The following is a 20,371-nucleotide window of genomic DNA, read 5'->3' as shown; positions in this document are numbered from 1 at the left end:
TTTGCCTCTACCTACACTCACCCCCAACCAGTACTTCCTAGAGCATTCCCCTTCTTTTTTTAAAATGTATTTTTATTGATTTCAGAAAAGAAGAGAGAGGGAAAGGGAGAGAAACATCAATGATAGAGAATCATTGATCGGCTGCCTCCTGCACACTCCACATTGGGAATCGAGCCTGCAACCCAGGCATATACCCTGATCAGGAATCAAACTGTGACCTTCTGGTTCTTAGGTCAACGCTCAACCACTGAGCCACACCAGCCCAGCAGTGGATTCCTCTTTCGACTAATGACATCACCATACACCCAGCCATCCAAGCTAGGTTAGCTTTGGATGATCATCACTCTCAATCCCTTCCACCTAATCAGTGATCAAGCCTTGTGGATTTCTCCACTTAAATATATTTTAAATTCAAAACTTTACACTGGCCTCAAATAACCATACTTTTTGTTGATGTTGTTAATCCTCACCCAAAAATATTTTTCCATTGATTTTTAGAGAGAGTGGAAGGGAGTGGTAGAGACAGAGAAAGAGAAACATCCATGTGAGAGACACATCAAATCTTGCCTCCTCCTGGTACATGCCCTGACCAGAATCTAACTGCTCTAACCACTTAGCAACTGGATAGGGTAAATAACCATACTTTTTAAAGGCTTTCATCATTTCTGATTGAACTATTTTCTATAATCTCCCATTTTCTTGCTTCTAGTTCAGAGACTTTTCTAGACCTATGTCACAACCACTTTCTATACAATATTATTCTGTTTATTAAAAGATGGTAGAGGAGGAGGAAGGGTGGGGGTAGATGGCATTCTCAAAATTAAATGCATGTAATTAGAATCACCTGGTAAGTGTTTAGAGCAAACTACCGATTCCATGTTCTTAAGCCCTAGAATTCTCAATGAATTGTGTGGAGTGGGGGAGCCTAGCGTCAGCATTTTATGGAACGCTCCACGTGACTCTATATGCAGTCAGGACTGAGAACCACCAGCCTAGCAGACAGAGTCTCATTTCTACAGGACTGGGCATATGGAATGGCCCATACATTCAAGTCCCTTAAATGGAACCAAACAGCACCTACCATAACGTAACAATCAGCTTTCCAATGGCTGTTGCCTAAACTTTTAAATTCCTCTTCTGAGCCATTTTCCACCCCTCTCATGCCCCCTGTTGCCCTCACAGACTCAGTCCCCAATCCCTATTTCCCAGGTTCACTTTTATGTTCTCATGCTTTTGTATAACCCAGTGATGGCGAACCTTTTGAGCTCAGCGTGTCAGCATTTTGAAAAACCCTAACTTAACTCTGGTGCCGTGTCACATACAGAAATTTTTTGATATTTGCAACCATAGTAAAACAAAGATTTATATTTTTGATATTTACTGTATATATTTAAATGCCATTTAACAAAGAAAAATCAACCAAAAAATGAGTTCGCGTGTCACCTCTGACACGCGTGTCATAGGTTCGCCATCACTGGTATAACCTATTTCCTTTGCCTGTAATAACTTCCCAATCTTCTCCATTTTTTAGAGCAGGGGTCCTCAAACTACAGCCCGTGGGCCACATGCAAATACAAGTATTGTATTTGTTCCCGTGTTGTTTTTTTTTACTTCAAAATAAGATATGTGCAGTGTGCATAGGAGTTTGTTCATAGTTTTTTTTAAACTATAGTCCGGCCCTCCAACGGTCTGAGGGACAGTGAACTGGCCCCCCGTTTAAAAAGTTTGAGGGGGGAGAGAGAAGATGGCGGCGATATAGGCAGACGCGTCCCAGGTCCTGTCCCGGAGCAAATGGAGAGAGCAGCTGAAACTAATAGCATCCACCCCGAATTGGCGAAATTGCTCAGCTGGTGAGACAGTTTGCAGCCGGGAAGAGCAGAACTCCCCTGGAAAGGTCCTGGCTACATGCTCATCTCATCTCAATTCATCATCACAACAGTATAAGATCAATATCACCTAGAAATGATATTCTGGAAGTTCCTTATAGAGCAGATCCAAGCAACAGCAACCTCCTGAGCACCAACACCCTCTGCTGAGGAACAGCAGCTGTACGTGAAACCTCGCCCCACCAGCCAGAAGAGCCACCACAGCTGTGAACAGCACCCACCAGAGGAGCTGCTGCCAACTGAAGAGCAGCTGCTACCGCAACTGCCCGAAGAGCAACCACAGACCAAGGAGTCACTGCCACCAAGGGAGCAACCACTGAACGACTCAACGTCTAGATATGTCAGTGAGATCAAACATGGGTAGACAAAGAAACCCCCAAAGGAAAGAGAAGGAGGACTCTCCAGAAAAGCAGCTAAGTAATACAGAGGCATGCAACATGACAGACAAAGAATTCAGAATAAGGGTCCTAGAGTGCATAAACCGGATGGAGGAAAAAATTGACAACCTCTGCAAGAAGCAAGAAGAAACAGATGAAAAAATCGATAACATATGGAAGAAGCTAGAAGAAACAGATGAAAAAATCAACAACTTAAGTAAGACCCAAGAAGAAATGAAGAGTGATATAGCTGCAATGAAAAACTCCATTGAAAGTATCAACAGTAGACTAGGAGAAGCGGAGGACCGAATTAGTGAATTAGAAGACAAGGAAACAAAACACACCCAAAATGTACTGCAATTGGAGAAAAAAATTAAAAGACAGGAGGAGAGCCTAAGGGAGCTTTGGGACAACATGAAACGAAACAACATACGAATAATAGGGGTACCAGAACAACAGAAGGATGAACAAGGATTAGAAAACCTATTAGAAGAAATAATATCAGAAAACTTCCCTGAGGTGGGGAAGAAAAAAGTCACACATGCCCAGAGAGTCCCAAACAAGGTGAACCCGAAAAGACCCACACCAAGACACATCATAATTACCATGGCAAATGTTCAGGACAAAGAGAGAATCTTACAGGCTGCAAGAGAGAGACGGAAAGTTACATACAAGGGATCTCCCATTAGATTGTCAAATGATTTCTCAACAGAAACACATCAGGCCAGAAAAGAATGGACAGAAATTTACAAAGTGATGCAAAGCAAAGGTCTGAATCCAAGAATACTCTATCCAGCAAGGCTATCATTCAAACTTGAAGGGGAAATAAGAAGCTTCACAGACAAAAAAAGGCTAAGGGAGTTTATCACCACCAAGCCAGCAATGCAAGGAATGCTAAAGGGACTGGTGTAAAAAGAAGAAATAAAAATCCCAGAAAGAAAACAGCCACACAAAAACAGAAATGGCTACAAACAAGTACCTTTCAATAATAACTTTAAACGTAAACGGACTAAATGCTCCAAACAAAAGACATCGAGTGGCTGAATGGATAAAAAAACATGGCCCATACATCTGCTGTCTACAAGAAACCCACCTCATTAGAAGGGACTCACACAGACTGAAAGTGAAAGGATGGAAAAATATCTTTCAGGCAAATGGAAAGGAAAAGAAAGCTGGGGTAGCAATACTTATATCGGACAAAATAGACCTCAAAGTGAAGGCCATAACAAGAGATAAGGAAGGCCACTTCATAATACTAAAGGGATCAATACAACAAGAAGATATAACTCTGGTAAACATATATGCACCCAATGCAGGAGCACCCAAATTCATAAAAAAACTCCTGGAAGATATCAAAGGAGAGATCGGCAACAATACAATCATAGTCGGGGACTTTAATACACCACTGACAACACTGGATAAATCCTCTAGACAAACAATCAGCAAAGAAACAGCAATCCTAAATGACTCACTAGATCAGATGGACTTAACAGACATCTTCAGAACACTTCACCCCAAAGCCAGGGAATATACATTCTACTCAAATGCTCATAAGACATATTCAAAAATAGACCATATATTGGGTCACAAGCAAAGTATCCCCAAATTCAAGAAGATTGAAATCATAAAAAGCGTCTTCGCAGACCACGATGGCATAATATTAGAAATAAACTACAATAAAAACAACCCAAAATACTCAAACACCTGGAAGCTGAATAGCATGCTATTAAATATTGATTGGGTTACCAATGAAATCAAAGAAGAAATTCGAAACATCCTGGAAACTAATGACAATGAAAACACAACAATCCAAAACCTATGGGACACAATGAAAGCAGTCCTGAGAGGGAAGTTTATAGCTCTACAGGCCTATCTCAAAAAACAAGAAAAAATGGTAGTAAATCAGCTAACTCTACAACTCAAAGAATTAGAAAGAGAGCAACAAGAAAACCCCAGAGTGAGCAGAAGGAAGGAGATAATAAAGATTAGAGCAGACATAAATGACATAGAGACCAAAAAAACAATACAGAAAATCAATGAAACCAAGAGCTGGTTCTTTGAAAGGATAAACAAGATTGACAAACCTCTAGCCAGACTCACCAAGAAGCAAAGAGAGAGGACCCAAATAAACAAAATCAGAAACGATAGAGGCGAAATAACAACAGACCCCACAGAAATACAAATGATTGTTAAAAAATACTATGGACAGCTCTACTCCAACAAACTAGACAACCTGGAGGAAATGGACAAATTCCTAGAAAAATACAACATTCCAAAACTCAATCAGGAAGAATCTAAAAATCTCAACAGGCCAATAACTATGGAAGAAATTGAAGCAGTCATCAAAAAGCTTCCATCAAACAAAAGCCCAGGACCAGACGGCTTCACAGGGGAGTTTTACCAAACATTCAAGGAAGAACTAAAACCTATCCTCCTCAGACTACTACAAAAAATTCAAGAGGAAGGAACACTTCCAAGCTCATTCTATGAAGCCAGCATCACCCTAATACCAAAACCAGGTAAAGACAACACAATGAAAGAGAATTACAGGCCAATATCCCTCATGAACATAGATGCCAAAATCCTCAACAAAATCTTAGCAAATCGGATCCAGCAGTACATCAGAAAGATCATACACCATGACCAAGTAGGATTTATCCCAGGGATGCAAGGATGGTACAATATCCGCAAATCAATAAATGTGATACATCACATAAACAAATTGAAAGAAAAAAACCACATGGTCATATCCATTGATGCAGAAAAAGCATTTGACAAAATTCAACACCCATTTTTGATAAAAGCTCTCAGCAAGGTGGGAGTAGAAGGATCATACCTCAACATAATAAAAGCCATATATGACAGGCCCACAGCCAACATCATACTCAATGGACAAAAACTAACACCGTTTCCCCTAAGAACAGGAACAAGACAGGGATGCCCCCTCTCACCACTCCTGTTCAACATAGTACTGGAAGTGTTAGCCATTGCAATTCGGCAAGAAGAAGAAATAAAAGGCATTCAAATTGGAAAAGAGGAAGTAAAACTGTCCTTATTTGCAGACGACATGATATTATACATACAGAACCCTAGAGACTCCATCAAAAAGCTACTAGACTTAATACATGAATTTGGCAATGTAGCAGGATACAAAATTAACCCCAAGAAATCTGAGGCATTTCTATACACCAATAGTGAACTTTCAGAAAGAGAGATTATAAAAACAATCCCGTTTACCATCGCACCAAAAAAATTAAGCTACCTAGGAATAAACTTAACTAAAGAGGTAAAAGACCTCTACTCAGAAAACTACAGGACGTTGAAAAAAGATATAGAGGAAGACATAAACAGATGGAAGAACATACCGTGTTCATGGATTGGTAGAATCAACATCATTAAAATGTCCATACTACCCAAAGCAATCTATAAATTCAACGCACTTCCCATTAAAATACCAACGGCATACTTCAGAGATCTAGAACGAACTCTCCAAAAATTCATCTGGAATAAAAAAAGACCTCGAATAGCTACAGCAATCCTGAAAAAGACCAAAGTAGGTGGGATCTCAATACCAGATATTAAGTTGTATTACAAAGCCACTGTTCTCAAAACTGCCTGGTACTGGCACAAGAATAGTCATATAGATCAATGGAATAGAATAGAGAGCCCAGAAATCGGCCCGAACCAATATGCTCAATTAATATTTGACAAAGGAGGCAAGAACATACAATGGAGACAAGATAGTCTCTTCAATAAATGGTGTTGGGAAAATTGGACAGATACATGCAAAAAAAATGAAACTAGACCACCAACTTACACCATACACAAAAATAAACTCAAAATGGATAAAGGACTTAAATGTACGACAGAAAACCATAAAAATTCTAGAAGAATCCAAAGGCAACAAAATCTCAGACATATGCCGAAGCAATTTCTTCACTGATACAGCTCCTAGGACACTTGAAACTAAAGAGAAAATGAACAAATGGGACTACATCAAAATAAAAAGCTTCTGCACAGCAAAAGAAACCATCAACAAAACAACGAGAAAACCCACTGTGTGGGAAAATATATTTGCCAATGTCATATCTGATAAGGGCCTAATCTCCAAAATTTATAGGGAACTCATACAACTCAACAAAAGGAAGATAAACAATCCAATCAAAAAATGGGCAAAGGACCTAAATAGACACCTTTCAAAAGAGGACATTCAGAAAGCCAAGAGACATATGAAAACATGCTCAAAGTCACTAATCATCCGAGAGATGCAAATCAAAACAACAATGAGGTACCATCTCACACCTGTCAGACTGGCTTTCATCAACAAATCAACAAACGACAAGTGCTGGAGAGGATGTGGAGAAAAGGGAACACTTGTGCACTGCTGGTGGGAATGCAGACTGGTGCAGCCACTATGGAAGACAGTATGGAGTTTCCTTAAAAAACTGAAAATGGAACTCCCATTTGACCCTGTGATCCCACTCCTAGGAATATATCCCAAGAAACCAGAAACACCAATCAGAAAGGATATATGCACCCCTATGTTCATAGCAGCACAATTCACCATAGCTAAGATCTGGAAACAGCCTAAGTGCCCATCAGTAGATGAATGGATTAGAAAACTGTGGTACATCTACACGATGGAATACTATGCTGCTCTAAAAAGGAAGGAACTCTTACCATTTGCAACGTCATGGATGGAACTGGAGAGCATTATGCTAAGTGAAATAAGCCAGTCAATGAAGGAAACATACCACATGATCTCACTCATTCATGGATAATAGAGACCATTATAAACTTTTGAACAATAATAGATACAGAGGCAGAGCTGCCTCAAACAGATTGTCAAACTGCAGCGGTAAGGCCGGGGAGGGTTGGGGGGCAGGAGGTAGGGGGGTAAGAGATCAACTAAAGGACTTGTATGCATGCATATAAGCATAACCAGTGGACATAAGACATTGGGGGATAGGGGAGGCTAGGGGACTGTCTAGGGCGGGGGGATAAAATGGACACATATGTAATACCCTTTGTAATACTTTAAGCAATAAATTAAAAAAACAAAACAAAACAAAAAAAAAAAAGTTTGAGGACCCTGTTTTAGAGAGTTCACTCATCCTTCAAGTCTCAGTTCAAATTTTATACATTCTAAATACATCTCCCAATTCCCCAAGGGAAAATTGCTTTATCTTCTATGCCTCTGTAGTATAATTTCTTTTTAGATGTTTATATAGATAATATATTCACATGGAACAACATATATTTTTAAGTCTATTTTTTAAGTTTCCTTACTACTCCATTCTCCATCTGTCCAGTTCACATTCCTCTAACAAATAACCACTGTTGCTCCTTTTTTGTTTATATTTCCAGAGATTTGTTTGCACATTGTATACAAGCATGTATAAATAAATTGTCCCCCCTTTTTTGAGGTAGGGAAAAATGGTAGCATTTATATACATAGTTTGTATCTTGCTTTTTTTACTTAAGGAGATTATAAATATATATATATATATATATATATATATATATATATATATATATCCATCCTTGAGATCTTTCTCTGTTAGTACTTTAAAAGTTTCTTCATCCCTTTCTTCAGCTGCATTGAAGTTTCTTATTACTAGTATTATTGTTTCTTTTTCCATGCATTGTTTGTAGGTTTTGCTTTATGGAACTCAACACTACATTAACTGGAGTGAGAGATTTATAATTGATACATCTTCACTGTGAACTACTGACTTTTGCCTAATTAAGTGCCCTTCCCTGTACTGTTTAAAGTTTTCCCCTTGAATTTCAACTTGTCTGATTTTAGGCTGGACCCCTAATTTATTTTCTTATATTTATTTGAATTCAACCCTTCTGAATTACCATTTTAGATGTATGTCTTGCATACAGTGCAGGCTTGATCTTTGCTATGTGATACAACCTGAAGTTCTTTATCCTTTATTAAGGTAGGCTTAGGCCATTTATATGTATTGATTTATGTGTTTGGTATTAGTTGTCATATGATTTTATTTTATTTTTTTTATAATTTCTCTTAAGTTTTTTGTTATTATTATTATTATTAGTTAAGGTATTACAAATGTGTCCTCATCCCCCCCATTAACCCCCAACCTCCCCCCCACACACACACTCATGATCCCATCCCCCCGTTGTCCATGTCCATTGGTTTGGCTTATATACATGTATACAAGTCCTTCGGTTGATCTCTTCCCCTTACCCCCGCCCTCCCCTACTTTCCTTCTGGGGATTGATAGCCTGATCGCTGTTTCTCAGTCTTTGGGTCTGTCCCTTTTCATCAGTCTATGTTGTTCTCTATAATCCACAAATGAGTGAGATCATGTGGTATTTATCTTTCTCTGACTGGCTTATTTCACTTAGCATAATGCTCTCCAGTTCCATCCATGCTGTTGCAAAAGGCAAGAGTTCCCTTTTTTTTACCGTAGCATAGTATTCCATTGTGTATATGTACCACAGTTTTCTAATCCACTCATCTACTGATGGGCACTTAGGCTGTTTCCAAATCTTAGCTATGGTGAATTGTGCTGCTATGAACATAGGGGTGCATATATCCTTTCTGATTGGCATTTCTGGTTTCTTGGGATATATTCCTAGAAATGGGATCACTGGGTCAATTGGGAGTTCCATTTTTAGTCTTCTGAGGTAGCTCCATACTGTTCTCCACAGTGGCTGCACCAGTTCTCTTAAGTTTTTAATGATATAGTCCATTCTGTGTGTGTGTGTGTGTGTGTGTGTGTAGGTACTTCTGATATGTAGGTTTTTTTCTTTGTGTACCATTATAATGACAACTTTATATAATACCCTTATTGTTAGTTCTATTTTAGATAGTGTCTATAAGTTTCCTATTCTGAATAGTAACAAAATTTATTTTCTCTTCCCTCTTTTCTCACATTCTCTGATATTTATTGATATTATCTTTGTTAGTGTTTATACTAGTACCAAAAAGTATGTTTAAATTGCTTCAATGATAGATCTTATTCCCTAGTATAGGTCATACAACTTACCTTTCACCTTTCATTCTTGACTCCTATTTTTGTTAGCTGGTTCATTGCTACATTTCCAGGATATTTACACTCGGTTTGATACCTAATGTTACATGAGTTTTTGTCTTATTTTTAGAATTAAATGCAGTCAATGCTTATTTCCAGTTCTTTGCTGTAGAATTTTATGATTTCTTGGCTGGTTCAAATTTAACCTCTAGTTGTTTCCTCAAAAGGAATCATGAGAACAAAATTGCTTGAAGTGTATTTTTTTCTATTATCAAAATTCATTTGTAGATTTTTTATTTGAGAATGGTATGGTGAATATAAAGTTATTGGTTTAAAACTTCTTTCCTTAAGGATCTTATAGCTTACTTCACTACCACCTGGAGCTGAGACTTTTGTAGAGAATTTGAAGCCAATCTATTTTTTTTTCTCCCTGTAAGTGATTTGGTCTTTATGTCTATTCACCAAAAGATTACTTTTCTTTACAGTTGAGTAACTATACTAGAATATGTTTTGTTGTTGACTATTCTGAAACAGTTTTCCCTACCATGTTTCAAATACATAGCTTGAAGTTCTATTTTTTTCTTGAAAATTTTTTCTGACTTATACCTTTAAAAATGTGTTCTGCCCTCACTTTTTCTTTGGGTACTCCAATTATGCAAATAGTGACTCTTCTTTTATTAGGTGTATGTGGACACCTTTAACTTCTCTCCCACAAACTTAGAGGGAAAAAATGTCTATCCTCTTACCCTAAATTAAACTCTCTACCTGAGTTCTAGTAATCCTTCTTTCCTGTTTTTGCTGGAATTTTTCTACATCAATCAGGCCTCACCTCTGCTGTGAACTTTCTCCAATTGCACTGGTTCCTTTCTCTTAGTCCAGAAACATTGCCAAATCTCTCCCAACTACAAATTTCTCCCAACCTTAACTGCCCTCTTACCTTCACCCCTATCTTCTCTGATCCTTCAGTAAAAGTTTTCTAAAGTAGCTTATTACTTATCACTCCCATTTCTTTACTTTCCATTGACTCCTCAACCAACCTGGCTTAATGTTTGAAACTTATCTTGCTTATCTGAAAAACAACTTTAAGTTATAAAAACCAACGGATCAAGATAATGAGAAGACAAACCACAAACAGGAAGAAAATGTTTGCAAAAGAAACATCTGGTAAGACATCAAAGTGTTATTCAAAATGTACAAAGAACTCTTTAAACTCAACAACAACAAATAAAAAAACAAGCTACTGATTAAAAATGGGCCAAAATACATATGTAACCTTACGTTCACTGCAGCATTATTTACAAGTAGAGGCCCGGTGCACAGGATTCACGCACTGGTGGGGGGCGTGGCCTGTGGGGATTGACCACTGTGGGACCGCCACTCATCCTGGTCAGCTGAGAGGCACTCCCACTGTGGGGGCGCACTGACCACCATGGGGCAGCTCCTGCATTGAGTGTCTGCCCCGTGGTGGTCAGTGCACATCATAGCGACTGGTTGACTGATCGTTCTGGTCGTTCCGCCATTCAGTCACTGGGCTTTTATTATATAGCATAGCCAAGACATGGAAACAACCCGTCTGTCCTTCAGTGGATAATTGGATAACGAAAATGTGGTACATGTATATAATAGAATACTATTTAGCCATAAAAAAAGATGAAATACTGCCATTTGCTACAACATGGATGGATCTTGAGAGTATCATACTAAGTGAAATAAGTCAGACAAAAAGGATAAGAACTATATGATTTCACTCATATGTGGCATCAAACAAATAAACAAAAAGAACCAAACTTATAAATACAGACAACAGAATGATGGTGACCAGAAGGCAAGGGGGATGGACCAAGAGGGTAAAAGGGGTCAAATAGGTGACAAAAAGAAACTAGGCTTCTGAAGGTGAGCACATAATTGAGAATTCTCTTTACAGGGGAAGGATGATTCTAGACCACTGTGAAGCAAAGGTCATAGACAGACATCAGTTAGTTCTCTGGGACTGATTTAGAACCTCCAGATGTGTCAAGAAACCCTCCTCCCCTCTTACCCTTGTTCAAAATCAGAACAATCGTGAAGTACAGTCCTTAAACTGAATTCAAAATGTAAACCTTGGTCCTGAGTAAGGAGATTAGGTCAAGTGAGTAGCCTGCCTTGGAAGGAAGTTAAACACCTGTAACACCTGTACCCTATTCTGAGCAGACTTAGGACTTGAGGTGCACCCAGGATACCAGGCAGCCTCTGGCTGTCCCTGATTAGCATGCATGCTAATTGAAAAATGGATGAACATACAGTTCAGGTGCTTAAGGAATTTTTGTAGGGCAGAGATAAAAGAGGCATATTGGTAGTGAAACCCAAATTAGTATTCCCTCCATTAAAAATCATTTTAGGCAACACACCTGAACCTCTACTTGAATCTCTGTGGATGGAATAAAAACGACTGACTGGCATGTGGCAAGACTTCCTGTCACTGTCAAAGCTACTCCTGTCCCTTTTGGAGTAAGGATGAGCTCCCTCTGGACTCACACTGCTATGTGCCTCTGTGGCAACATTTGGTCACTTCTGTGAAACCCAGGAGCAAACAGCAATGGATGGTATTCCTTGGTCCCAATCTCCAGGGAAGAATAGGCAGACTTTGAATCCAGGAGCAGGGACTATCCTGGTCTCATCACAGAACACTGCTCTCAAGCCAGATTGTACTGACGACCCTATGACTGCTGGTGCTGTCCTGTTTGTTTTGTAAACTAAGAATGCTGTTCTGTCTGGTAGTGTGACATCAATTCCTCAAGAAGGGATAAAAGAATAATCTGCATAAGCAATTCAAGTTAAGAAGTTGTTTCTAACAGTGAGCCAGGGGTGATGGTGTGAGGTATGCAAGATGTTTGCCTTCAAGAAACTTCTCAACTAGTTCATCATAGGCAATTCGTTTAATGTCTCATTTGCTATGCTGTGAACACAGGGCCCACAAGTGTGAATATGTTATGCATCATCTCTTTTGGAAAAGCAATGCATCACCATAGAGAAATGAGATCTTTGTAGGGAGAGTAATAAAGTAAAATATTTCAGCTACAGTGTGTATAATAGCCTCTTGTTAGACAAAGGACTTTAGGTGTCATAAATTTTAGATTATGGCAGTTTCTGTAAGGAAGCTGAAAAGTACTCTTGATGAATAAATATGTTTCCTAAGACATCTGTCTGCATAATTATACAGATTTGAAATCTCAGCATCCTACACAATAATGACACATTAAACAGATGAAATTGTAAGTGGGAAAAAGTGTTCACATTCTTCATTACAGAGTTATACTTAGATATGCCATTTCCACTGGAAAACATAGCTAAATGTTAAGCATGTCTTCTCTCTCCACATTTATTGCTAAAACAACCAATGTGGGACTTGTCAGCTTAAACTTCATATTGCGTTGTTTGTGTCCACGTGAGCACTACAAAAGAAAAGGATGCTATTGCTGGAGTTCTTTTTCAATAGGCGTGGAGTTTTACAAAGGCTACTCATTGATGCAAAGACTGTGAACACAACAAATAAAATCCAAATACAGTCTCCGCACTCCCATCCAAATACAACACTTTATTTTGAACAAGGACATTTTGGTTTACAATAACATATGCAAAAGGTTTAAGTGCAACCTATGTAGAGTCAACCAATCCACTCAAATGAGAAATATTTCTTTTGTACTTATTTGTAAAGAATTCTGCATAAATCAAATTCCTTTGGCAAATACCTGTTACGTAAAAGATCCAGGCCTAAGTGTTGTTGGGAATGCCAAAGATAAATAAAAATGGTCCCACCTTTCAGAAAGCTTACAGTCTGATATAGGAGACATTATATACACAAGTAACTATAATACCAGGGATAAAGCAAAATTTGCTTGAAAAAAAGACACCCATCAAGGACAAACGGAAATGAGAGAAGACTTCATACAGGAATGACATTAGTTTCAGATCCTGAAGGATGAGGGGAGAGGAAGGGGACAAAATGACAAAACAGCAGGAGGAAGAGCACTCGGAGCAGCATGGAAGTGGAGAACATGGTAAGGAGCACGGAGCAGCTCAGTAGGAGACCCGATAGGAGGGAAGAAACTAATTCAAGAAAAGTAACTGGTCTCAAATAAGAAAGCCTGGACTCACTGTAGGATAAGAAATAAATATTGATTAGAAAATTTAACCCAGAAAGACCTAGAGGGCACATAAGCAATACAGCCCATTTGCACAAACATATTGATTATATAAACGCTAATGCCCCAGTGCACAGATTCGTGCACAATGAAAGGAAATTAATTAGAAGGTGGCCGGCAGGGCTGAACTGGGCGAGATGGGCCTGACATGCCCTGGAGCCAACCTTCCTTGGTCCCTTCCTGGCCAGCCGCACCTGGGCCGGCGCCACGGCCCGAAGGTTGTCTATGGAGTGAGCGGGGTCCCTCTGGCAGATGGGGTCCCTTGGCCTGGCCTGCAGGGATCCAGCTAAAACTGGCTCTCCGACATCCCCCAAGGGGTCCCAGATTGCAAGAGGGTGGTTCTCAGGTGACACACCCTAGAATCGGGTTCCTTTCTCTCTGGTTTCGGGTGTGTCACCTGAGAACTGCAGCTGCCAAGTCACCACAGCTTGGCAGCTCCTGTGTTGAGTGTCTGCCTCCTGGTGGTCAGTGCACATCAAGCTACCAGTTGGACGGTCAGATGGTCGCTTAGCCTTTCACATATATAGATACTACCCATTAGCATCGCTTATGTATAAATGGGTAAATATGAGTAGGCTTCATTCAGGGAATTAATTTATCATCTTGCTTCTAAGGACTGAGAGCATCAAGTGGATTTAAAGTGATGCCAAAAAACCCTGAATGAAATGTATCCCAAACTATATTTCCTGGGCACAATCAAGACACATTCATCCTTGCCATACAACTGAAGGTAGAAGAGAAACTAATTTGTAAGTTAAAGCAAAGAAAGGGAGAAGTGTAGCTCTACTTTATGGTTTTAAATTGTCGTCTGGGTTTAATGAAAAACAGAATAAAAATTATGCAGATAATAGGCCAACTAGTAGCTGAACAATTCGAGAGTCAGGGAAAATGGAAATGCTTCATAGTTTGGCCATCAGGTGGCACTAGTTACTCATCATAGAAAACAGCAGGTACTAAAGGGGTAAGCTAGAAAAGCAGTTAGGAACAGATTACTCCTTCATTTACTCAGAAAGGAGAAAGTGGAGTGGACTGTTTCAGAAGCACAAGGAATAAAGAGGGTCTTGGCTAGCTGACACAGCCTATCCATTATATCTTCAATTTGAGCTCACCTATTAGATTTATTAGGGAAAACGCACACATTTCCCTAACAAATATGATCTGTTTGTTGCCTTTGTAAATGTTCTCAGGTCCTTTTTGTCTGTAATTATCCTGTGAGAGCATGAGATCAGTGCTAGAATGAAGCAAATAGGAAACAAATCCCAACTTCACTATTTAAAGATGTGTGACTTGATTCAAGTTATTTAACTTCTTTGAATTGTACTTCCCTCTGTTGTTATAATTGATGAAATTAGCTGGAATGTGGTGAGGATTTTATAAGACACCATCCGTTGGAATGACAGCTCTGGACCTAGCTACTTCATTTTCTCCCAGAGGAACGGGTCCAATCATTGGAATACCTCTTTTATCGGAATAGTGTTCTAAGTCATTGTGGCTCTTCTCTAACTAGGGCGTCCTGTGGGTGGTGCTCTTAGAAGTTAGACTGAGTCACTCTACACACCAGTGGAGGATTTGAGGGGTGGAGAAGAAGCTGTAGCTGATTTCTCATACTAGTACCATAATGCTACCTTGCCATTATTCGATCCCTCCTGGTTGTCAGTGACAAAAGTCCAGAACCACAGAATCTAAGATCCAGAACGGTATTTGATTTATATAGTCAACTGTCCAATTTTTAGATCAGGATACCTTCTGCGATGAAAGTTGCAGCACAAGAGAGTAAGAAGTGGGGTGTGCAAATTTAGGTCATTTTTATACTTGCTTCATAGGTCTGGTCAATGGATAAGTAGGCATTTGTAATCAGAAGCAGGATGAGAGAGCAGGAGGTGGGCAAACGATAATTACCTGGCATGCCTCTAATTATTTCCTAATATTGAGATGGTAGGCTTATTTTCACAAAATGGGGCAAAGAGAATGGCGAGCAATCTATATCCTTTGAACTGGTGGAAGTAGGTTTCTATTTGAGTGCTGCTAAACATCTTTGTTTATATTTGAAACAGACTGAATCGGCAAACCTGGCTCAACTTTTTATGAAAAAGTCAACTACCGAGAAAGAAAGAATAAACAGAATGGATGGCCCAAATCTGTTACTCCACCAGCGACCATCAATCAAAACCTCTACCTCACTAATGAATAAAACATCCAATCCTAACAAACAGAAAGGCAGTTAAGACTTCATGATGGGCACTGGGACTTGCAAGGGCCAGCTCTGGCCTTTACCTTATAGGGAAAAAACAACAACAAAGATCAAATCAATTCAGGTTGTGCTGACTGCCTCCACAGAGCTACCAGGAGTGGTAAACAAAATAAGAAACCGAACAAATTAAGACATTCCACAGTGGAAAGATATGACTCCACCTAATTATTTATGAAAATAAGCACAGGCTGTGATACCCTTCTTTACTTCTGACCTGTTATAAAACCCAGGACTAGAGGCTCTAAATCTGTAGAAATTTGAGCTGCCTTCAGGGTGATAGGGAATACATAGGAGAATGTATTCCCAAAGTGACTATCAGTATTTTCCCCCAAAGAAACCCTGAGACTCCAGGCTATAAAGGAGGGTCAGATTTCTTTGGCTGTGATATGCAAATCAGGTTTCAGATGGCAGCTGATTTGCATGGCAGATCCCTAGCAAGGGGAGAGCCCAGGAAAGAAAACAGAAACCAGGGTAAAAAGAAGGCTTACCTTCTAAGAGCCCAGGAATACACATAATAATAAGGCATTAAGTCTAGGGGGTCTTACCTCCCTCTCTGCAAAAGACTTTTCGATTTGAATGAGCAGTTTATGTCCTGACACGTAGAGAGGGGTCACACATTTGGACATAGGCGGCTGACCTTCTCAAGTGCTATTTGAAGAAGTTGACATGCTATACTATTAAAAATTATTGAATTTAGGTGCCAAATCCATAAAGGAAACAGAGATCTAATGACTTTATTAGAGCAGAGATTAAAACAATATTTCTGCAAATTTTCCTTCACTTGAAATTGTCATGGTTACCTACATTTACTGATAGTAATGTTTTATTCATTGAATTTTCTTAACAATTAAATATGATTCTGAGTTTCTGTATTAACAGGCTAATATTTCTTTAAAAGAACAACTCTTTACCTAAAAATTCTGCCCTTAAGGAACAAGCTTAATAAATTTAAAAGGGCCTAACCTTTGGAGTCACACAGACTGGTGTCCCAGTCTCAACCACTTGACCTTTGACATTCGGGGTGACCTCTATGAGGCTCTGCGTGCATTCCTAGAATGGAAATAAGCTCCCCATTCCTCACACCACTGCTGTGCAGTTGGACTCAGATAATACATTCCAGTATTTTTTAAGAACTCTCCTCCCTGTCTGGCCCCCGGGAGCCGTTGTGGCTCACCTCTAGAACAGTCCTTAGGTCCAAAATTGGGAGGACGCAACAAAAGAGGATGGAAAAAAGAGGCTGAATGTTTAACCTGGGTAAACCATTAGTCATTTGCACACATGAAACCAACAGCTCAAGCGTCAGGGTGGATTTTGAAAAGAATGAACTGCTTACCTCCAGCTGCTGTTCTGCCAGTTGATCCTGATACCTTCGGACTGACTCCTGAAGTCGCTTCTCTTTCTCATTTTTTGCTAGTGATACTGTGCTCATGGTGCCCAGGGGGATGGGAGGTAAGCGTTCCACCTGATGACAACTTCACAATCAACAAGTACAAGAGATATATAATAACATCAGGAGGAAACATAAAACTATTTGCCGTCTGTAAAGGATTATTTACTTCTACAAGCATAATAAGTCTTTATGTCTTATTTCCAAAATTTGAATATAAGGGAAGAGCATTGTCTTGATGACTTTAGGAAATACAAGACCTTAAATCATGAAAAAAGAGCTTAATGGGGGGGAGGGGGGAAACAGCTAAATGGAAAAAAAGTAAAAGGTAATATATATTTACCAGAATGAGAAAGCTCTTCATTACTCGTATTTATTAATGCTTCATTTATCTCCCATTATCAGGAAATGAGGCCTTTTGCAAAAATGTTTTTAGATAATTAAATCTTATCTTATTATTATTAAACATTCCCCTCCCCTCAAAAAAACATATTAGGGATAGAAATCCATCCATCTGTCTACAATACACCAAACAGTTCTGCTTCTGAAATACATGGACCCTCTGCATGCTGGTCCGGGATCATTGTGAAGGACCTTGATGTGACGCTCTAACTGACAGCCTCGGGGGAGTGGCAGAGTCCTTCACCAAATAACCCCCCAGTAACACCCCCTGCTGCAGCGTCCTTCTCTCCTGCTGCTCTCGGTGTATCTGCTTCTGGTGATCACTTTGCTTCCCAACCTCTAACCACCAGTGTGTCAACACATGCATATCATCAAGCAGAATTGTGTCTAAATGACAATAAACAGGCTGCGAATGAGGGTTTCCCCTGCTATGGCTACAAAAAGTGCTAATGACTTTTGGGACATATGATTTGAAAGGTTTGAGGCCTTTTCCCCTACTTTTGGTTTTGTGGCTCTGTGCTGGGAGCTGAGTTAGCCAAACTGTTGAAAACCTGAGAGATTATATTGTTCACCCTGGAATCGAGGCTTGGCAAGGATAAGAGGTTCAACTCCCACTGGGCATGGCTTTGTTCATGGCTGGGGATGTGCGGTTAAGGTCAAAATGTTAAGGTCAATTCTTAAAGCCTGCTTTACATAGGTAATAGAAAAAGGAGAGGGAAGGAACAAAATACATGTGTATTAGGCTAGGAGAGGGAGGAGGAGGAGGAGGAGGTTGGGAATAGAGAGACCTTCTCTCATCTGAAACAGTGCATAAGCACTTTTGATCTGAAGCCGATCATAACCCACAATTTCTTTGCTTTGTGGAGCTGCAGCTTATATATATCTTATACCTACCAACAGAGAACTACAAGCAAATTCAAGTACTACTGTGAAAGAACTTCACACATTTAATTCCACCCACATGTGGTATTTGTTATTGAAATCAGGGGACACCTACTATATATGTAGCCACCCGTGGTGTTGAGATGAAGATACTTGTGAGGCAGTACCTATAAGGTTCCTATTTCATGGGAGAAAAGAACCTTGTGGCAGCATTAAGTTTTTATTCAAAAAAAGAGAAACCCCAAGTATTTTATGAAAGTGCTATCCATTCAAATGTCTTCAAAAAATTTTTTTTTCTTAAAAAGTTAAATTTTTGGAAAAAAAAGTTAAATTTTAATACACAATTCCATATGTTTAGCGAAGCATGGACTTAAAAAGAAATTATAAGTATAAAAGAACTTTCTGCATTTTAGGCTTGGTCCATCAGTTTTCTGTCAACATGGCTAAATTTATCTTGCCTGTCATCACAAATGGACTATTCTGATGTGCAAAAGAGACAGAATTAGTGCAGCTTTGAGACAGTGCTCTCTGATGGCATCACCACTTTTCAAGGAGAAAAGGGTAAGAGTATAAGTAACGATAATTTGGCAATAAAGAAACTGTAGAGGGTAGTCTCCGAGTTCTATGGGTCTGACCACGACTAAGACTAAGTACCTTGATCTACGAAATCAAGGTACTTGGTTAGTTCTGTGGAGAGGGGCCAAAATTCTCCAGGGACATGGCAGATTGACTTTACAGGGGTTCAGCTAGACCCAGAAAAGATGCAAAAGATACTATTATTACCCCCACTCTAGGTGATGGGAAGCTGAGTTAAAAAGAGATTGGACCCCAGCTGGTGTAGCTCAGCGGACTGAGCTTGGTCCCATGCACCAAGAGGTCACCAGTTCAATTCTTGGTCAGGGTATATGCCCGGGTTGCAGATTCGATCCCCAGGAGAGGGTGTGTAGGAGGCAGTTGATCCATGTTTCCATCTCTCCCTCTCTCTCCCTTCCTCTCTTTCTAAAATCAATTAAAACGAATTAAAAAATGAGAGAGAGAGAGAGAGAGAGAGAGAGAGAGAGAGAGAGAGAGAGAGATATTGGACATTTGTCCAAGGTTTTTCACAGCTAACAGAGCTAGGAGTCAAACCCAGGCAGTCTGGTCCAGGGTCTGAACTCTAAAACACTATCCTATGCTGTACAAAAAGTTCTTAGCTCACAATAAGTGATCAATGTTATTAACTATTCTTTTGGGTTTTTTGTTGTTTGTGGTTTTCTTTTTTGAGGGTTAGGGGCTTAGGTCAATTTTATTTACATTTTCAAGCACAGGTCTTTCAACACAGAAATTTAAAAACAACAGTAGCAACAAACTTCTATGAACACTTTGATAAAAATAATGATACTGGTTATGAAAACACTACATATCAGACTATTAATACTGAAAGTAAGCCAACACTTTATTCCTATTTGGGAGATATTTAAGTTCCAGGTTAGGGCTGAAATCAGGTTAGGAATCAAAAGACCTTGGCTAATGGCTTCATGAACAGGTTTCTGAGGCCCCATTTGGGCTTCACTTTTCACTTCTCTACAATGAAGACGTGAGATAGCTCAGTGTTTCATAAGCGCACGCCCTGGAGCTCTAGGCTCTTTGCCAACAGTAGGGAACAGAAGTGGGAAGTGCATGGGTACCTTTGGCCTCCACATTCCCAACCTTCAATTCAAAGCAGGACAATTCTGCATTTATCTAGTTCATACATTTAGGGTCTAAGCAAATTTTATTTGAGGGAAAACAAAACAAAACAGATTCTGCTGCAAACCAAGAAAGGGAACCTAGAAAGCCCTGGGTCGTGTGAAATCTAAGAGCCCTGTCTGTCATCTGACTTATTTTCATAGTTTCTAAATATGATTAACCTGGGGACTCCAGGTGGGGTTGTAGTAGCAGTTTCTGAATGTTTTCTTCTTTAAAAAATTTTTATTTGTTCTTTATTTTTTCTAGACTGAATAAAAGTAATCCAACATG

General features: G+C 39.5%; 1 protein-coding gene across 1 annotated transcript in view; it reads right to left on the bottom strand.

Moving 5' to 3' along the window:
- MORC1 (MORC family CW-type zinc finger 1) overlaps positions 1-20,371 on the bottom strand; it is a gene marked incomplete at both ends in the record, with an annotated part of 149,745 nt that overhangs the window by 55,497 nt on the left and 73,877 nt on the right. The window contains one exon of the mRNA XM_081085997.1: positions 17,036-17,174. Within this exon, the coding sequence (XP_080942123.1) occupies positions 17,036-17,174 (139 nt within the window). The remainder of the gene's footprint in view (positions 1-17,035; positions 17,175-20,371) is intronic.

Source organism: Myotis nattereri (genome assembly GCF_964212035.1).
Source record: "Myotis nattereri genome assembly, chromosome: 3".
Lineage (NCBI taxonomy): Eukaryota > Metazoa > Chordata > Mammalia > Chiroptera > Vespertilionidae > Myotis > Myotis nattereri.
The sequence above is the reverse complement of the archived record's forward strand: the minus strand, read 5'-3'. Positions and strand labels throughout refer to the sequence as shown.